Raw genomic sequence first — 20311 nt, 5'->3', positions numbered from 1 at the left:
AGTATTATTTTCCCTCCACTTTAGAGATAGGGAACAAACACAGAAGGTGAAATTCAGGCCCTAAGTCAGATGGAGCTTTGCCATTGGCTTCACTAGAGCCTGGATTTCAAGTGACTTGTCCAAAGCCAGGCTGCAAATCTGTGGCAGAGCCAGGAAAAGAACCCAGCTTTCCTGACTGTCCCTGCCAGCCCTGGGCTCTACTCATTAGCCCATACTGCTGTACTCCCTGCCTCTGGCTTGTAGTAGGAACGTAATGATTTGTATGTGGCCAAACACAAGATTGGTCATTTGGAAAATGTCAATAAATGAACCAGTGAAACTTTCCGCACTGAATCCCTGCATCTTTCCCTGGAGGGCCAACTGACAACCCTAAGGAGCTCTTAGAGGCTGAACATCAGAAATGTGGAGAGTGCCATCTAGCTGGGATAATGTACAACTACAACATAAGAGGCAGAAACCTCTAGACCCTGAGGAGGGAAGAACTTCCACCGCAGCACTGACACAGGTCATTCTTCCCTGAGGAAAGTACTCTTGAGCGACTTCCTCCAACCATCCCAAATCTGGTGTTAAGAGGGGTCAGTAAATGTATCAAACTAGGAGGCTGGGACTACTGGGGTTAATAAAGGAGAACAATGGAAGGAGAGAAGGAGTCCTATAACTTAAAGGGGTCCCTAAACTGGAATGTGTAAAGCAAAGGTTGTCTTTCCCTCCCCACAGCCTCTCAGAGGATCTCTTGGGAGACCCCTTGCTCTCCCCTATCTCCAGAAGATCACACCTAGCAATGAGATACTCTCTGAAGGTAGCTGGATGCAGCATCCCACAGAGGAGCTGAGCTGTGTTTGTGAGCTCCCATGCTCTGTGCTGTGACATAGCTGGGCTCCATAGTCAGTCAGAAAACACAAAAATAATTTCCTACAATGTTTAATCTTTTGTTGACCTTTTGTAACTAGCTCTGGGGTGCCACTAGCCCATCTGGGAGGGCTGAGGGACATTGGGTCATTTAATGACAGCAGTGCTCAGCTCTTTGTACCGTCTCTCATTCCTTTGGATAATACCTCACCAAGTTTCTGTCCACTCCACAGTCATTTGGTGGGAGGAAAGGACTTCCCGCAAGGATCTCCTCTCAGAGGTCCTTTCACTTTGTCATGTCAAGGGAGTGGGTGGAGAGAAGTTTAACTCCAGCAAAAAATGGTATAACATGGTCCAATGGCTGGAAGTTGAAGTTAGACAAATTCAGACTAGAAGGTATCAGAGGGGTAGCCGTGTTAGTCTGGATCTGTAAAAGCAACAAAGAATCCTGTGGCACCTTATAGACTAACAGACGTTTTGCAGCATGAGCTTTCGTGGGTGAATACCCACTTCTTCGGATGCAAGACTAGAAGGAAGGTGTCAATTTTTAACACAGAGAGTAATTCTCCATTGGAGCAATTTACCCAGGGTTGTGGTGGATTCGCCATCGCTGACCATTTTTAAATCAAGATTGGCTGTTTTTCTAGAATATCTTCTCTAGGAATTATTTTGGGGAAGTTCTATGGTCTGTTATACAGGAGGTCGGACTAGATCACCACAATGGCTCTTTCTGGCCTTGGAATCTGTGAATCTATAAAAAAGGGCACAGGACCAATCCTCTAACCTAAAGAATCCATGGGAAGCCAAGACCTTTGCCCCCACACTGTCTCGGCCCCTTGGAAAGTCTTCCCCCAGCTCCCTGATGGCAGTGCTCCATTGAAATCCCACTGTACTGGACTTCCCAGAGAGTCAAGTGTAGGGGCCATGGTAAGAAGGAGCACTGGGAAGCACAGTTCTCAGAGCTCAGCTGAAGGCACAGGGAGAGCTCCCGCTCCTCTCCCTAGGTTGGGGGAGCTCACTTCCCAGAGCCAGTCCCTCACTCTGGCCCATACAGGAGGACTCAGGCAGGAGAATGTGAAGTGGAAGCAGCAGGAAGAACTGCTGGCTCACTGGCTGTGGTGTTTCTGGGGCTTCTAGTGTTTCTTGCCAATGGTCAGAGAAATCAACAGCCTGACAGGTGCTGAGCCCTTTTGAAAATTCTGGTCTTACTCTCTCTGTGCCTCAGGTCTACATCTGTAAAATGGAGATAATAATACTTCCCTCCCTCACAGAAGGGGCGGGGGGAGGATTAGAGCTGAGTGAATAATTGATTTTTGGTTTAAAGGGGAACTGAAAATAAAATTTTAAAATGGGTCCATTTCAAATGGACTGATTTCCCCCCAGTTTTTCAGTACAGAAATAAAAATAGTTGGGGCGGGGGGGTTGAACAAAATGTTTCAAATGACGTTTTCAAAATGAACTGTCAATATGAAACAAAATGTGGAAATGATTCCTTTTAAAAACATCAAAACCTTTTGACATTTCCTAATTTTTTTCACCCACAACCATTCCCCAAATTCAACCTGAATTTGCAAATAGTTCCAGTGCCCTAAAAAAATGCATTTTTCAACTAATTTACTATTTGCTGAAAATCATTTGCCCAGATCTAGTGAGGGTTAATTAACGTTTGTAAGGCTCACTGAAATTCTAATGCAACATACCCAGAAAGCAGTCACTAAATAGTGGCTGGGCCACAGAACAAAAGACCTGCTGGCTAAAGCTCTGGAGTTTTGGAGCTGAGGGAGGAGGGTTTCACCTCCAGCCTCTGCAGTTCCATGTGTGATTTATTTGGTAGTGTGTCTGCCGCCCACAGCTCATGGATTTGCAATTTTAAGTGTGCCGAGCACTTGCAGCTCTCACTGATATCAGTGGATGTTTTTGGCTGGGGACCAGCACCTCTAAAAACTGAGACACTTCTATTTAGCAAAAAAAACAGGAGTACTTGTGGCACCTTAAAGACTAACAAATTTATTTCAGGATGAGCTTTTGTGAGCTACAGCTCACTTCTTCGGATGCATAGAATGGAACACACAGACAGGGGATATTTATACATACAGAGAACATGAAAAGGTGGAAGTATGCATACCAACAGGCAGAGTCTCTGTATGTATAAATATCCCCTGTCTGTGTGTTCCATTCTATGCATCCGAAGAAGTGAGCTGTAGCTCACGAAAGCTCATGCTAAAATAAATTTGTTAGTCTTTAAGGTGCCACAAGTACTCCTGTTTTTTTTGCGGATACAGACTAACACGGCTGCTACTCTGAAACTTCTATTTAGGTCCCTCAGTATGGATGTAGGTACCTACTTTCAGGCACTCAAGTTTGAAAATGTTGGCCTTCCCTTCCCTTCGGTAAGGCAGAGAAACCCCAGTCCTGCTCCCTGTGGTTAATGATGTGTCAGGGGCAAGAGATTAAAAGCAAACAAATGAATCAGAAATGGGCCCGGAGACCACCAAGTTCAGACCCAGACCAGATTCCCAACTCCCTCCAAGTGGGGATGGGAGAGAAGGGCATTCAGTTTGAAGGGATTTGGTTCCAGACCACAGTGAGCAGACAGGGACTCTTTGCAGGGCTGTAATATTACTGGGTTGGGAGAGCTAAGTCAATACACAGTTTTTTCGATTGTATGAGAGTACCTGGAAAATTCCCCCAAAGGCTCGGTACAGCCCAGCTCTCCAATATTTAATACACAGTTCTGTAACCGTTGAAAAAGGACACATTGTCCTTTCAATGCCTGGACCTTTTCCTATATTTATTTAAACACAAGTCTAGACTCTCTTTCCTACATTAAACCAGAGGCATTTACACCAAAATGTGGAATCACTTGCTCCTGAGAGCAAACAGATTGGTGGATTCTCTGTAACGTGAAGTCTTTAAATCATGATTTGCCGACTTTAGTAACTCAGAGGTTATGGGTCTATTACAGGAGTGTATGGGTGAGGTTCTGTGGCCTGCAATGTGCAGGAGATCAGACAAGATGATCATAATGATCTTAGTCTATGAGTCCCTGTCCTGGTTTTATCTGAGCTACCTGTCTGCATAACTGAAACACAGCAAATGCTCCTGCACTTGTTACATTCACTCCAGAGCACCCCCATCCACCACCAACACACACATAGATAAAACCTGTCTTGTCATTTAGATCAACTAACCTTCATGTCCATCCATAACTGGAAATGCCTGGGAGCTATCTCCTTCTCTTTCAGTATTTTTGGAACATAATTAATAATCACAGTGTGTCTGTAATCACTCCAATCTACATTAGATTAGAGATTCAAACAGTGTGATATTTCAGCTTCTTTATGAGAGTGGTGACTTTTTCTTGAAATAAACATTAGATGATTTTAGCTTTTTTACCCATATGAAAAGCCTTGAGCTGTTACGATCAGAGCTATAAAAGGAATGAATACCACAGTCATGTCTTCCACCTAGTAACAGTAACAATTCAGAATTTTTATGTACAAGATCTCTCACCATATCCCTATATATTATAAAGCAAGAGGCATGTTATCAATTCCTGTTTTGTTGATCAAAAAGACTGTTTCTTTCCTTGACATAAACCTTCACCTTGATCAACCAGCTCTTTTATACTTGGGCACAGCAAAGAATAAATTCATGTAGAGTAGAGGTAGCTGAAACTTTTCAGCTGAAACTTTTTTTTCAGTGAGAAATGCACATTTGTCAACACCCAAGATATTTTGCTAATTCAAACTGATTTTGCTGAATTGTTTGTTGTGAAAAAAAATCAGAAAAAAATTGAAATTTTGTTTTGAGATTTTTAAAAAATGAAACATTTCAATTTTTGGTTTGAAATGATTTCAAAATTTCCTTCAGTTTTGATTTTTTTTAAATAAAAAAAGTTTAAAATGGTTAAGATAAAAACAAAACATTTTGATTGTCTGAACAAAATATTTTCTTCAACCCATAATGATTTTTCCCTTTTCAATTGATAAAAATTTTTAGAAAATTTTTGTTTTCAATTCTAACCTCAAATAAAACTTTCCCCTGAATTTCCAAAATGGCCAATGAACTACAAAATCCGTCATTTGCCCCACTCAAATGTAGTTTCCCCCAGGAAAAGGAGCTACTGTGCTTTTACATATTCTCCCTGTAGTAACAAGATGAAAACAAACAAGAGAAATATCCCAAAGTTAAAACAATCAAAGAACAAAATAAAATGTCCCACACAGAAGTCACAGAGCAGAAAATTAAAGCCAAAATCTTAAGACTTAGACTCAAAATCAACTTAAAATATTATTTTCTGCTACTAGGAGAGGCTGGGAAAAGCCATAATAGTTTTTGCCCGCAAAACAGCCTTACTCTGACCGATGAGATGCCTCTATCCCAAACTATCTGAGCAGTGGAAACGGACTAATTCCCGCCCTGCCAGCGGCTCTACCTGCCGAAATTAACAAGGGATGGGAAATGTAATTTACCAGGAAGTAGAACACCTTTTAGCGGACTCCCCAAACAGCGACCGATCAGAACAAAAGCAGCATTTTAATAACTTCAGGGACTGACTCCATTGTACACTACATAGGTTCAGTGAGACCTGGCCAGGAAAGTTAGGACCAAGATATACTGATAATGTAAGACCATAAAAGCTTGTAACGACAACTTGAAACAAATATTTAAACCCACTAATAAACAGGAATACAATTAATAGCAGGGCGGGAGATACAAATGTACGGCCCAACCTATGTCCTAAATTAATGACTGTCCTGAACAGACAGAATTTACCGCCAGCAAAGGCGGGATCTAGCCGGCTGGCGAAAGGATAACGGGGCCACTGGGAGGCTGTTACAAAAATAAACTCGCGAAGCACCAGCGCTGCGTGCTTGGTGCCTGCGAGCCGCCGAGGAAACCGCGCTCTCTGCGAGCCCCGCAACGTACAGCAGGGAGGGGCTTCCCCGGGGCTTTGCACAGCGGCGCCCAGCGCCAGCCGCTGTCTCTTTAAGGGGCGGGGCCCTCGCCCACGGAAGTCCGTGGGCTTGGAACGTTGTGTATCATGTTCGCTGCCCCCCGCGTTCTGCGGCGTGAGGCTGTAGCCGATCGGCCCGCAGCGGGGGCTCTGCTGCTCTCACCAGCCCCACGCGGCGCCGGCGGGGGATCGCCGCCACCCAGCTCTGCCTTCTGCTCCCGGAGGGAAGCTGAGTATGAATGAAACTGCCTCCGTGGCGGCCGGGAAACAAGCGAGCTGGGGAAGGTGAAGCGGCGAGCGGTTTGGCCGTGAACGCAATGCAGAGGCGCGCCGCTAGCAGAGCCTGTCTGTGGCCCTCTGCCTCTGCTGCCAGCCCTTGCCTGGAGGAGGTTGTGGTCTGACGTAAGAACAGAGACTCTTGGCCTGATTTTCAGGGCGGGTGTCTCTACTTACCCATGGAGGGGAGCAAGTCAGCCCAAACCCCAGCCTTTGATCCCATCACAGCAGATTCTGGAGCTGACAGGCACAGACTCGCCAATGTTGTTTTTTTCTTTTTGCACTTTGGTGTAACAAACAAAACCGAACCTTGTAAATCCAGTTTTTGAGCATCATCTGGGGTTTTTTATGCTCCAGTTTTTCACCGACATTGAAGCAAAACAGCAAATGACAAACGTTGGATTTGGTTGCTGTTATTCTCTATCTAGGCTGCACTGCCCACCAATAGATACACAACTTTCTCTGTCATTGTTGACCTCCAGGATTATGATTGCCTGGGGCTGCACTGCTAGGATTTACCTTTTCAGTTTAAGGCCCCTCAATGTAAGGAAAAACCTGGCTTGGATAAGATGGTGTAAGAAATCTGGCAACTCCCCATCTAGTGATAAACACAGCTTGATCAAAATGCAAGCCTTGGCTCAGACCACCTTAGTGTGCTGGGGGATCACGAAGGTGTCTGTTGTGAGATGCCAGGAAGTATCAAACCAATGTTCATCCTTATTCCCTGAACCGGCCAAAGACAAACAACCTTCAGCTGGATTTTTCTGGCATCTTGGCTTTGCCCTTCGCCTGGGACTCCGGGCTTGTGTTCTCTTGTTGAAGTTTGGCCCTTTGCTTCTGCTTTATCCTGTGACCTACCTGTCTTCAGGTTTTGCAGCCCTGTGGCTCCATCTTCTGCTGAAGGCCACAGAGTCCTCGGGTCCCACTTATATCAAGCTGGGCCAGTGGGCATGCACCAGGAGAGATCTCTTCTCTGAAGAGTTCTGCATCAAGTTTTCCAAGCTTCATGTCAAGGTGACACCTCATCCCTGGGGTTACACCAAACACTTCCTCAGGAGAGCATTTGGGGAAGACTGGAAGAGAGTCCTCAAGTTTAAGAGCAAGGAACCCATTGGCTCGGGTTGTGTTGCCCAGGTGTATAAAGCTTATGCTGATGCCACTACCATTGATGACCCCCAGTTTGAGGAACTAGTGAAGAACTCTGAAACAGAATCTGCTTTTGAAGCCTGGGAGGTGTCTGGTCTTAGGGGCTTCTTCAGGTGGCCCTGGAAAGGGAAGGCTGGAGAGAGTTTGGCAGACAGTAGTGCAGACCACTCACTTAAGGAAGAAGATTTCGATGAAGGTATTAATAGAAACGCTACCTCTGAGGAGCGAATGTCTGGATCTCAGCTAACTGCAAACACATCATCTATTGGCAGTTTAGATGCGATGGACCATCTTATTCCAGTAGCCATTAAAGTAAGTAAGATATATTGTAGGTGGATGACTGGAATTAGAGATTGCTGAATCTGGTGAAGAGTTTAGTTCTCATGAAAAATTAATAGATGTGGCTAGGGCTAAATGCAGTGCAGGAGAGGTGCTGCTGAACCTTTCTGCCCAGGCAGTTTTCCCAGTGCTCTTCAGTTCCAGCCTGTGGTTCTGCTTGCCACAAAATGCTACTAATGCTCCTCAAACTTGATCCTCAGCAGCCCTTGCTGTCGCATGTCTGGGACTCTCCAAAATACAGACACTCCAGTCATGCCACGTTGACTGCCATGTGGGCACTAGACCACTAAGGCCCAATTTACTTTAAACCTGTGTATTGAGCTAGACTTCACTTGTGGTCTTAAGTAAATTGTCCAGCCCTTCTCTGCTTCTTTTTAACCATGAAATAAATACTCTGTTCAGGCCCCCTGAACATCAATAGATAGTATGCTGCAGATGAAGGGAGGATGGGGAAAGCAGTTGTAAATTAGTTTTGCTGACATTGCAGACTCTAAACTGAATAAATCTGAGCAGTTTAAAGAGTATTATAAAGACTTCCCTTAGTCACATTTTGAACCATGGATCCATGGGAAATGTGCATTGTTGACAGAGCTAATAGCATCCCCTTTTTAATCTAAAGAGTATTTCCATTATAGCCTGGCATGTGACTATTCAGGAGCTATCATCTTAGTTTACTAAACTGAATGGACTGGCTTCCCTACAGTATCGGTATTATGTCCATGGGAGATGATCTGCCTACACTTGTTTCTCGCTCAGGTCCTGCATCCTGGACTAGTCCACCAGGTCCAGATAGATCTGCTGCTGATGAAGATGGGCAGCAAGATCATTGGGCTTTTCCCGGGGCTCCAGTGGCTCAGTCTGACTGAAATAGTGGAGGAATTTGAGAAGCTCATGACTCAACAGGTGGGCACAATTCCATGCTCTGCATATACCGAAGCACAGTTGCTTCCTCTCATTGTCATACAGCCACCTACCCATTACTACCAGCAATTACAAAGAGACTTTGCATCCTGTGCAGCATCACTGCATTCTGGTGCACAGTAGTGACATCAGTAATTACACCAGGGATGTCTTCAGCCCAGGGTGTTCAGTGCCTCGTCAGTCAGGCAGCCAGGCCTTTTGCCGAGGGTACAAACGGTGAGAAGAGTCAGGACAGTATCTTTCAGGACAGCTTCCTTTCATTTCTCTTTAGGGGGATAATTATACTCACAGGCTAGTCATCATTTCCAAATTATGGAGGGGACATCACCCTCCTGCTTCAATCCTCAAACTGCAGCTGAAAGCTAAGAAATATATGTTGGGGGTATGAAGGAGTGTGACTTAGAGAGGAAGCATGGTCTTGTGCTTAAGGCACTGGATTGGAACTCTGGAATCTTGATTCAGTTCTTGACTCTGCTACAGACTGCCTGGGTGACCTTGAGCAAGACACTTTCTTCCTGCCTGAGTTCTCCTGTCTGTAACATGAGGATAACACTTCCTTTCTCCCACCCTTTGGCATATCTAGTTAGACTGTAAACTCTTTTTGGGCAAGGGATATCACTTATGTGTATGTACAGCACCTAGTGCAATGGGTCCCGATCTTGGTTGTGACTTTGAGGCACTACTGTAATACAAATAATAAATAGTAATATTTGTCACTTTTCTATCTAATTGAGGTAGTTCTAAGATGCCTACCCCTGGGGTGCCTCATTCTGTAATATTCCCACCAGGAGAGCTTAGCTAAGGAGCACCATCTATTTCTTTTCATTGAGGTTCTTGCTTTTTAACCAGTTTTCTGGTGGAGTTGGCTGAGCTCCATTGGGGTTGAATGTCAGGCAGTGTGATGGTAGCTCAGGCAGGACCCTCCAGGCTTCCTGTCCTCCTAGTTCTGCACCCCTTGCACCACGCAGTCTCCCTTTTCTCTCCCTCTTTAGCTTGACCTACGCTACGAAGCCAGAAACCTGGAGCGCTTCCAGAAAAATTTCCTGGATGTGGATTTTGTGAAATTCCCAACTCCACTTCGCCCCTTTGTAACGAGAAACATCCTGGTGGAAACGTTTGAGGTAAGAGCTACAACGGCCATGAGAAGGTTGGTGGTGCTGGAGGTTTACACTCAATGGTTGATCTTAACCTCAACACAAAGCCCTTGTTTAGAGGTGGCCTAGGGAGGGAAAGATGAGTGGTAGGAGGGTGCGTCTCTCTGCTATTGGCTTAAATGTGTCTAGGTCCTTCCTTCTCTCATTCCTTTCTTGCTTTTCTTTTCAAGGTTGCGTTCCCTGGAATAAGGGTGAGAAATGTAGTCTCAGCTCAGTGTAGGAAACTCAACTGGTTTTCAGGGTGCCAAAACCAGAACTGTTCTCTAGCAATCTTGTTTCTGTTTGTGTTTTCTGCCCATAAAACACACTCTAGTTCTCCTTCTCTGTGTTAGGGTTGGGTGTATAGTTCAGGAATCTAACCTGAGCTGGTCTGTGTAAAGGGATATAGTTGGGTTTGTTGGTTCATCTTCATTGTGGACCAGCTTTGAATCAGCTCCCAAAGCTGTTCTTTCAGCCCCACTCTGTGTGTCAATTCTAGCTATATATTTTCTTTAGCATTTCTTGTCCCCAAAATCCCTCATGGCCTGTTTCACACCCACTTAGCCAATCACCTCCCAGTCCCAAACCTTTGCTTCTCTGGCTTCATCAGCCACAGTAAATTCAGCCTGTATTAACCTAGCCCCCTCTGTGGCATCTTCATTGCTCTGCCAAGGACAGGAGAGACCATGACCCTGGAATGCGGGTGGTGAAGATCCCTATAGGGATCTACAGGATCTGTCTGACTCCCATTCTGTCTTTGTTTAAGGAGAGTCAGCCCATATCCCAGTATCTGCACGTGGACATTTCCTCAGAGCTCAGGAAGAGACTAGCCAAGATGGGCATAGACATGCTCCTAAAGATGGTAAGAGTCTGGGCTGTGTTGTTAGAATTGAACTGAGGAGGAGGGTGCCTTCCCATTGTTAAAATAATTCAATTAGCTTAATACATATGTTTATATATACACACAGAGAAGTGTATTGCTCTGGGGAGCCATAGAGCTGCATTTAATTAATATTTACACATCGCTTTGGTGATGTAAAGCACAAAGTTTTAAGTGGCATCTCGACGGAGGCTACAGGACTTATAAAAGCCCTAGGGAAACCAGCTAACTTTCTAGTTCCATTTGTCAAAGCATCTGCTGCTAGCAGTTTACAGGTAGGTGAAATATAATACTAAGCGTGGAGCAAAGAAAATAAATCTGGCCAACTCTTGCAAGCAGTGCAACTTACCCTCCTTATTTTTCTATTGAATTGCAAGGCGGTTAGCCCTGCGTGGGTTTTGCAACCTATAACTAACTATTCCGTTACTCAGTCATGGCCAGAGCGAATGCTGGATGCTGAATGGGTACTGGCAATGAAAAGCCTGAGTTCTGTCTAGTTATGGCTTATTTTCAGAGACTAATGCTTTCCTGGTCTGTGATTCCCCAGAACTATCTTGGACTCATAGCAAATCTTTGTTTTCACTACATGCAGCTTTGCCAATGCACCGATTTTCGCCTACAGCATCTCCTGCTGTTTCAGTATTGGGCCACTCCTGAGCAGAACTACTAACTGTATCAGTGTGTATTGGTTTTGTGATGTGGCAAGGAGATCACGGGGGGCAGGACTGAAACCACCCCACTAATGCCATTTACTATCGTCGGGTTTTGGACCCAGGTCTCTCACCATGGAAGATTTTACTCCAGTTACCTTTTTCCTTTTCATATTATAAATATCACCCCCTCCAGGTGTTTGTTGATAATTTTGTCCATGCTGACCTGCACCCTGGGAACATCTTGGTCCAGGGCACCGCCCATTTCAGCATTGGCTGCAAGGATCAAACCTCCATTGTGGACATGTGTGACACGCTGATCGTGGAAGTGCGGCCATCCCCCTGCCCGCTCCGTCTGATGCTGCTGGATGCAGGGATTGTGGCAGAGCTGCAGGGAGCTGATCTTCAGAACTTCAAGTCAGTCTTCACGGCTGTGGTACAGGGACAGGTGAGGCCTGCTCCGGATGGGTGCTGACGGCTCTGGAGTTGGGGGAAGGGAGACATCTGGAGTTCTTCAGTCATCTCAGTTGTCAGCAGTACGTTATACAGCCGTTCCCCACACGAGTGCCATTTTGGGTTTCTAAAAGGGGGAAGGAAGGTTTCTGCCTCTCAGACACTCTCAGTTGCCTTGATAACTGTATCACACATGAAAGAAAGTGGGTTCTCTGGGTTCTCATTCTGAACGAGTTCAGTTAGCCCAGGAGAGTGCCGGGCTTGATTCAGGAGTCAGAGGGCAGTCGCAGCTCCCCAATTCAGGGTTGCTCAACCCCGCGGCAAGTTAGGGCTCCATGCAGGCAACCGCAGCTTACACAGCGTGTGTAAGGTCCCTCAGGATTTAAGCCAGATTGGCGGAGCCTGTGTAGTGGAGCTCTGCTCTGCCACGCTGCTCCCCTCCCCATCCTCCCATGCCCTGCTCCCGGAATGCCCACAACACGCCCCTTTCTTCCCCTTGTACCAGGGACTGGGGAGAGCCACGGGCACAGAAGGCGGAAGAGCCACCTCTGCCAGGTTTCACCCAGCTGAGAATTCTTCCATGCAGGGGGAATTCTCCACTGCCCATCTCCAGCTGCGTTGTGCCTCTAGTGAACTGGATGATAATAATAATGATTTGTTATTTGTATTATCATAACACCTAGGAGCCCCAGTCCTGAGCCAGGCTCCCATTGTGCTGTGCTGTCCAACCATAGAACAAAAAGCCGGTCCCTTCCCCAGTCGAGCCCTGAAGGCTTCTGTTTATCCACAGCACAGGTACAGCCCACACGTCAGCACTTCCACAACCCTATTGCTGCATCTCGTTCTTGAGCTGGAGGGTTCACCTTACTGCAAGAGGATGTATGATGTCTTCACGCCCATTCAGTCCTTGGCCTCTCTTCTGAGACTGCCAGCATGCATGGCAGTCAGTGCCAGCAGCAGTCAATTGTTGTCTGTCAGGAACTGTACTGAGACCCAACTCACCTCACTCAGCTGCTGAAGTGAAACTACTTCCAGTCACTAGAGACACAAGCTGGCTTTGAACTAGTGGCCTACAGAAGAATGGCTTTTACACGAGGTCCTGTCACTATTTCCATGGGCCGGCCAGCCCTCAGGGTATGTGTAGTTGGCTGCAGCCCTGAACCAGCTTCTCCCAGCTGGCCCTTTAAATTATTTCCACCCACACTGGCTTGGAAGACTCTCTGGGGTGGGAATTTTGGAGGCAGAGGGTTTCGTTTCAGTCACCCTGACATGGGAGCAGTTAGCCATCAGTGCTCTTCTTACCACTGTCTCCTCTATTATAAGGGAAGAGGCATATTATATGCAGCCCTCCTTCCCAGAACTTGTCCTGATTGGCTGAGAGAGCAGGCAGTTCTGGCCAGCCCAACACTACAAGGCTCCTACTCCCAGGCCCTAAAAGGATCAGGAGCTTTAGGTTTTCCCACATACTGACTCTCCCCCTCCAAGAACCACTTTCTCTCTCTCAGCGTCAGTCTCTATCTGCCCTCAAACCCCTGAGGAGGGTAGTCTGAGCCTCTGGTCGAAAAGGGCCAGTGTACCCTGTTACAGGAAGCAGTTTAATCACTACAGGTGCCAGTGGAAGCCTGAGAGTGAGGGAATTGTGCAGCTGCATTACAGATCTGGTGGTGTTACCATGGTCTGGGATTCTTAAAGACACATCTCTTCCTACTTGTTTCACAGGGGGAGAGAGTGGCAGAACTGATCCTTCATCACGCCAGGGCTAACCAGTGCAAGGACATAGAGAGATTCAAAGTTGAAATGGCAGAGCTAGTGACCAAGGCCAGGATGAACACTGTAGCACTGGGAAAGGTGAGCAGACTAAATATGGTACCCAGCCCAGGACACGATCTCTTATTGAGTACACACGTGCTTTTAAACGGGCCCAGATTGAAAGACCAGACGCTTACACATCAGCCATCTCCCTTGTCAGTGTTACCGATTCTTTATGATTCTTTAGTCTCACAGCTGGAGAAAAACTCCGTCAAGGCCCCTAACTCCTCTTTTATTTCCTTCTAACTCAAAATAGTGTTGACTTTTTTTAATCCAAGGAGCTGTAGCCTGTATCCTTCTGGCTAAATCCTGCTGGGACTCCCTTTGAAACCATAGTTGTGCTCCAGCGGTGAGGCTGCAAGCAAAGCAGGGGCTGATGGTTGTCTCCTCAACCCTCTTACCTCCTTCCTGGGCTGTGGGGTTAAGAGATCCATAGATATTGGTGGGGTCTCAGCTGATGCCCTCTCAATATTTACCAACATCCTGATGGATAAGGCTGTCAATGGAACATAGCAAATATTGTTCCCTGAGCAATATCTCTAATAATAAAATCTGACATTTAATATTCTTAGACGTTAAACTGATCATACGATATGCCAGCAGCTTACTCTGGTAAATCCCTCCTGTTCCTGCTTGCAGTAGTTTTCATGGTCTCCTGATCAGCAGAGTTAACTTCCTCTTTGTATCTTTCCATCCCAGCTTCAAGTGGCGAATCTGCTCTCCAGTGTCTTTAAGTTACTGATGACCCACAAGGTGAGGTTCTCTGTGTTCATTTCATTCTCCTTAAAAGTTGTGCCAGGCTTTGCCATCTGAAAAATGGGCAGGCGGGAACCGTTGGGATTGGAAAGGTGTGAGGTGAGGGAGAGTGCCTGAAATGTGCTGGGGGATCGTGCATGCTTTATTGCCTGCGATGTTTGGAAAACAGTGCCTTAAAGCCTTTGAGGCCAGTGAGTATTTTTCCATCTATTTCAAGGGGCTTTGGATCTGGCCTTCAATAGCCTGCATTTCAGAACTGACACCAGACCGTAAAAGGACTGTGTCGGTGTCTCCATTTATTTTTTCCTTATTGTTAAAAGTAAAATGAAAACAATTTGCTTTTTTCCCTCCATGCATTGATTCGTTATCGTAGGGTTGTGTAGGAGCGCTGGGCTCCATGTGCTGGTTTGTGAGGGGGTTACGCAGGAGTCAGGAGCTGCTGGCACTTACTTTAAAAGCAGAAAAAAAATCACGTTTGTTCAATTGAATTCAGCTGAGCTATGACAAGTTATACCAGCTAAGGATCTGCCCTATGGACTTTACAAAGATCAGAACAGTGTCTAGGTCAAATGCTGGGGTGCTCGACCTGGACAGTGTCCCCTCAAATTTTATTTTATTTCAGCTTTTTGGATGTTAAACCCCATTGAACTATCCCCAATAACATTAAATGTGACCAAGCCCCAATAAGGGCAAATCCTGCCTCCTGCTCAGCAGATGTGTGAGGCAGTAGGATGTGGAGCAGTTCTCTTGCATGGCTGGGGGGCAGGCTGCAGGCAGTCCAGATGTGGAATAGGGGTCTGATTCTGTTCCATGGGGCTCCCTCCATGGCAGAGGGGAGGGGGGCACATTGCCCCTTTTCATGCGTGTCTACTTGCCTGGGCCATGGAAGCTCCTACAGCTGAGTTGGCACTGGGCAGTCCTGCTACCTCCTGCTCCTCCAGGGAGGGAAACATCTTCTCCTATAAGGAAGTGCAGAGCACTGTCTACTGGGCTGACTTAGGGTGTCTCCGGTGAAATGATCAGCTTCCCCTCCTGCTGAACTGCAGCAAGGCTGCTTTGAAACTGAAGGGAAATGAGTGAGCTCCTGTGTCGCAGTCCAGCTGTCTAGGAGGACACACACATGCCCTCCCAGCCCCCACCCACCACAGGCTGGAACCTCAATGGAAGGGGCGTGGAACGCACAGAGACACCCAAGTCCATTACAACCTCTCCACTTGTGCTTTCAGGTGAAGCTGGAGAGTAACTTTGCCTCCGTTGTCTTTGCCATCATGGTTTTGGAAGGGCTTGCCCGTTCGTTGGACCCCGAACTGGACATCTTGGAGGCAGCTAAACCACTTCTCATCAGAACCGCCGCTTCTCTCCTAGAGTAGCAGCAGCCACTGACATTTGTCTTGCATTGCTGGGATCCTTGGCAGCCGATGGGGAAACAGCCTGAAGCTGGGGACAGCCTCTCACCTCTCATCTCTGAGGAGAAGCAGTGGGCTATTCCCCGTTAAACTGGGTATCAGCCATCACCACCCAGGCAGCATCCAGGTGCCAAAGGCCTTTCCAGCAGGCTTCATGGTCCCCCATCCTGCCTATGAGAGAGAGCTGTTCTGTGACAATAAAGCCCTTTAATTTGTATCCAAGTTTGAGTAACAAGTATTGACGCTGAGCTTGGTGAGACTTGTTAGGAATCAGGCCTCCTTATTGATTAGTCCCACTTTGCTGAAAGGCACTCAAACTGCAATGAGAAGAGGTCATATAAGTGGATAGACAGAAAAGCCTTGGAAATGCAATTGCAAACATCAGAGACATTTTGCAGCTTGAAATGGTGGGTGAGTTCTGACTCCCTTAGCGAGAATTTTGCTTTCAGCCTTGTGGGCCTTTTAGAATTTTACACGTTCATACAATCTGGTGTTTTGTTAGTTGGGTTTGACAGGACGTTGGGTTTTCCTTCAGCCTGACTGAAGTGACACTGTCAAGTCAGCTAGGTTCCCAAGATTGCTGTAATCTAATGGGGATAAGTCGTCTAGGTTAGAAACATCTTTGGAAAATGTTTAGATCTTACCACTGTGGTCAGGAGTTTTAATTAAAAAAAAAAAAATCTCTTTTGTGGAACAAAACCATGTGTGATCTCCCCCTGTAGGCTAGCTCCTAAAAGCTATTGTTGGAATGAGCTTTAAAGAACCAGATCGGTTTCAGTGTCATTTCAGTCCCAGGGGAGGGGATCAGTCATTGTCAAATGGGGGTGGGGAGAGTATTATTTTCAGGCTTTGAAGAAATAGAAGCTATAAATATTTTTTAAATAGTTGCTAAGCATCTTTTACTCTGGGGAGCTGGTGATCTCCAGGTGTTCTATTGCTGGAAGAAGATTGCATCCTATTTAGTGTAGGTCTGACCCTGTGTACAAGCTCAGCATGGTTTTCCTCAAGCACCAGCAAATTAAAGATGGATCTTAGTGTGCAAGGAGCAGAAATGCTTGCTGCAGGCTGCGGAGCAGGGGCTCAAACTTGCCCTTAACTTTGGTGGATGCAGGATCAGACCCTGTGCTGAATAGCAGTGGGATGAGACTGCAGAGAAGACTCTGCTGTTCTGACGTTTGGAACAGGCAATGGAGACCTGGTTTGACCTTCCTATGTCATCAGCATTCATGTCTTTAAATGCTACCCTTCCTAACGCCATTTGAATGTTACCCATAAGCCTTTCCACAGAGTAAATGTTACAAAATGGATTTTGTTTTGTTACTATTTTCTTGAAAGAGTAAGCACTCTGGTGAAGGATGTTAATTTAAAATGCACCATTTATCAATCTCCTCTTGGCTGACACATTTTTGAGTAGTTGATATTGTAAGTACCTTTACATGAAACATGATTTTACACAGATTCTGTTGGCTTATGAACATCTGAGTAAAATAACTAATGAATATCCACCTGTGAGAAGCTACGGATTTTTATAAGATATAACATGCTGAACTGCAACTGAAGACAAGATCAGATGGCTCATTATACATAGTTTCAGAGACCTGTGAGTCCATTTTTATATTGAAATGTTTGGGGATTTTTTTTGTCCCATTCTTTCCCCCTGTAGATCAAAGTTGTTAAAGTAACTGACTATACTAACTACGTCATCATTGTATTAGGAGTGAGCAATCTGATTATTTTGAAGGAACAACAATATTCACTACATTGTTACTTTTCTGAGCCATCCGGCATAGTGGTGATGCCTTGGTACCCAGTGTGACCACAGAGGCCTGGTGCCACCTACACAAGTGAGTCAAAAGTTCTGGCTATTAAAATAATCTGAAAAAATCAAACAAACATACTTTTCACTGTATTATTTGTTATCAATATCATTTCTATTTGTACCGCTGTAGTGCCCTGAGATCCCAGGAAGGAGCAGGGTTCCCCTGTGTTCTTAATGATTTTGAACAAAATTGACTAGTCAGTTTTTTCACTTTCAGGGTCTGATGTGCTACCCCCGTGCTGTAGAAGTTTGAGTTATAAACAATAAAGGAGATTATTTGTTTTAAAGAAAAAGTTGGTTCCATAATTAAAACGCCATCATGGAAACATTTGTTAGTCATGGTTCGAGAGAGCTGTTCCACAAAACTGAGTCAAGTGAGGTATGGCGAGGTTAAAAACACACTGACGCCAAGGCGCTTTAGACTCAGACTCAAAGGTCAGAAAGGACCATCAGGATCATCTAGTCTGACCTGCTTTTTCTGAGGTAAACCTTGCAAGATCATCCCAAGGCAGGTATATAGTGCTGCCATTGCTTAGTTTGCCTTCTGGTAAAAGTAAGATGCCTGGTCTTCATTGTGTTTTTACCTTGGCATAGCTCATGCTAGTTATCTGGTGTAAAAAAATTACACCTTTTTAGCAGAGATGCCAAGGCCCTTAGATTGCTTAGAAAGAATCTGGCTCCATGACCTAGTTCTATGTAACTGGCATTCACTGAAAGATCTGAGGGCACAACCTTCAAGCCTTATCTATGGGAATATGTTCTAATGCTTGAAGAGCAGAAAGTGCAAGTGGTCAACTACTCCGCTTTAAAAACTTGCTAGAAAAAAAAAAAAAGACGGTTGCTCTTTTGAAAAGGCCAGTGTCTATAAACAGCTGGTCCTGTGAAGACGTGAATTTATATAATCCTTCATCTCTGTGGGTTTTGCATTGTACAATCAATGTTCCAGGCAATTTGTTACCGTTTCCCAAAGTGCCCAGAATGTAATGCAGTAGTAGTTTTATCTATTTAATTAAATCTTGGTTCTGTAATATTATAATTTGAAACACAGTATCTCAAGTGGGGATTGTTTTTATCATACCATATAGGAAATCAGACCATTTAGAGTTGCAGTAAAAGGGATTCTTATCAAATGAAGTGTCTAAATCTCACATCATTTGTGGTCACAAGAGAGCATGTCAATTAGTTGCATTTCTGCCTAACTAAAGCGGAGGCTAGGAGCTCTCTGCTGCTGAAGCAGCAGCTCAACGTTGACACATCTGGACACCTGATGATGCCAGGCAGTGGATTGGCATTCACAAAAGTGACAGTCATCACCCCACCACAGGAGTGGAAAGAAAAACACTTGGCTGTAGTAGAAGCCTGTATTATTCTCAGGGCCGGCTCCAGCCCCCAGCGTGCCAAGCGCGCGCTTGGGGCGGCATTTTGCTGGCAGGGCGGCAGGCGGCTCCGGTGGACCTTCCGCAGTCATGCCTGCGGGAGGTCCACCGGAGCCGCGGGACCAGCGGACCCTCCGCAGGCACGTCTGCAAGAGGTTCCCTGGAGCTGCGGGACCGGCAACCGGCAGCACACCCCCTGCGGTGTGCCGCCGTGCTTGGGGCGGCTAAATTCCTAGAGCCACCCCTGATTATTCTGATTGTGATGCTTTAAAGATACTTGCTCTTGTCCAAGCATGGCACTTGTTGTGGCCTCCCTTCCGCTTGCTGGGAAGGCCACATGCAGGGGGAAATGTAGGGACATACAGCAGAGCTGACAACTTGTCTGTGGTAGTGACCAGTGCTGAAAGCTTCTATACAGTATTGGGGCATCAGGAAATACTTCCTGTTCTCCAGCTGCTAATCAGTTTCTGCACGAAGCATGAGAAATGGTAGCCCTTGTAATTTCATCCTAGAGTTGTTAGTCTTATTCACAGAAATGTTTAGTTATGTGTCTGACTACTCTTGGCCTTGGCTATTCATGGTAACAGCAAAGGGACTCTCTGTTCCTCAGGTTTACCCATCAGTGTCCCTAGTCACAGTTAGCTGTCACTTCCCCCCACAGCAGAACATCAGGAAGGGGTGACTTTTTACAAGAAAATAGCCATAAGTTTATGGGTTGCATGCGCCTTCCTATGGGGGGTGGCCTGCATTGGTGTGGAGGTGGGAGGGAGTGTGGCCTGATGGTTATTCAGAGATGAAGGCTGTGAAGTTAAATTAAAGCCAAACCCGGGTAATGTTTGGTCAGCTATAAGCTTTTCTAAAGCACCCAGCATTGCACTGACTGTCCTCTCTGCCGCCCGCAGCGATATCTGTGACAAGCAGTGCAACTTGTTCATATGCTGTGCAGCCACTAGTTCCCCCTCTGTGGTTGCTTACAACTACCCCCTCCACTGGTGAGGGAGGGTGCAGATGCGGGGAGTTAATGCTGAAAGCTGCAGCATGAACTTTACATGACAAAGCATTGTATAACTAAACCTGTTTCCACAACTGCATGCCACAAGCCCTGCTGCTCCCTGACTCCCCCTCCACATGCTTCTCCCAAGACATGGTATCACTGTAGTGGGGGCAAGCATGTGTGTGTGTGGGGAATGCCACATAGCTACCTTTCCTAGTCCATAGTGCTCTTAATGCATATGAGAAACATGCAGTTGCAACCCTTGTAGAGCACAGCAGAGTACGGCCCAAGGGCCAGAGAAATCAGAAGTGGAAAAAAAGTATTAGGTCATGTTTAGGGCTTCTGATTTTCAATTTTAACTGACAAACACTGATAAAACACGTGTGCTCTGGAGTGGCTCACAATCGTGAGTTCCTATCTCAGGGCAGAGTAGGGTGACCAGACGTCGCGATTTTATCGGGACTGTCCCGATATTTGCTTGTTTGTCCTGCGTCTCGACCAATGTTAGGTCGGGACACTGGACAAACAAGCAAAGGCTCCGGAG

The 20311-nt window shown here is 46.0% G+C and overlaps 1 protein-coding gene across 2 annotated transcripts; it reads left to right on the top strand.

Annotated features, from left to right (window-relative positions):
* The first annotated feature begins 5862 nt into the window (after nt 1-5862).
* Nucleotides 5863-17471, top strand: ADCK2 (aarF domain containing kinase 2). 2 transcript variants are annotated; one of them, XM_039520539.1, is made up of 8 exons: nt 5865-7543; nt 8327-8473; nt 9484-9612; nt 10391-10486; nt 11351-11602; nt 13327-13455; nt 14116-14169; nt 15399-17471. In XM_039520539.1, the coding sequence occupies exons 1-8, from the start codon at nt 6434-6436 to the stop codon at nt 15540-15542; spliced, it is 2061 nt and encodes a 686-aa protein (XP_039376473.1). In that variant the 5' UTR covers nt 5865-6433; the 3' UTR covers nt 15543-17471. The 2 variants fall into 2 exon arrangements, 1 of the variants encoding a protein (XP_039376473.1); XR_005592811.1 differs by lacking the exons at nt 14116-14169; nt 15399-17471 and adding an exon at nt 12291-12402 and having other exon boundaries at nt 5863-7543; nt 13327-13454.
* Nucleotides 17472-20311: the final 2840 nt, after the last annotated feature.

The sequence above is a fragment of the Mauremys reevesii genome, linkage group 1 (genome assembly GCF_016161935.1).
Source record: "Mauremys reevesii isolate NIE-2019 linkage group 1, ASM1616193v1, whole genome shotgun sequence".
NCBI lineage: Eukaryota > Metazoa > Chordata > Testudines > Geoemydidae > Mauremys > Mauremys reevesii.
The sequence above is the reverse complement of the archived record's forward strand: the minus strand, read 5'-3'. Positions and strand labels throughout refer to the sequence as shown.

Excerpts from the sequence above, each read along its gene's own strand:
- ADCK2 (XM_039520539.1), top strand. The coding sequence starts at position 6,434 with ATGCTCCAGTTTTTCACCGACATTGAAGCAAAACAGCAAATGACAAAC. Across the intron at positions 7,544-8,326 it reads TTATTCCAGTAGCCATTAAA|GTCCTGCATCCTGGACTAGT; the intron begins GTAAGTAAGATA and ends TTTCTCGCTCAG. Across the intron at positions 8,474-9,483 it reads AGAAGCTCATGACTCAACAG|CTTGACCTACGCTACGAAGC; the intron begins GTGGGCACAATT and ends CTCCCTCTTTAG.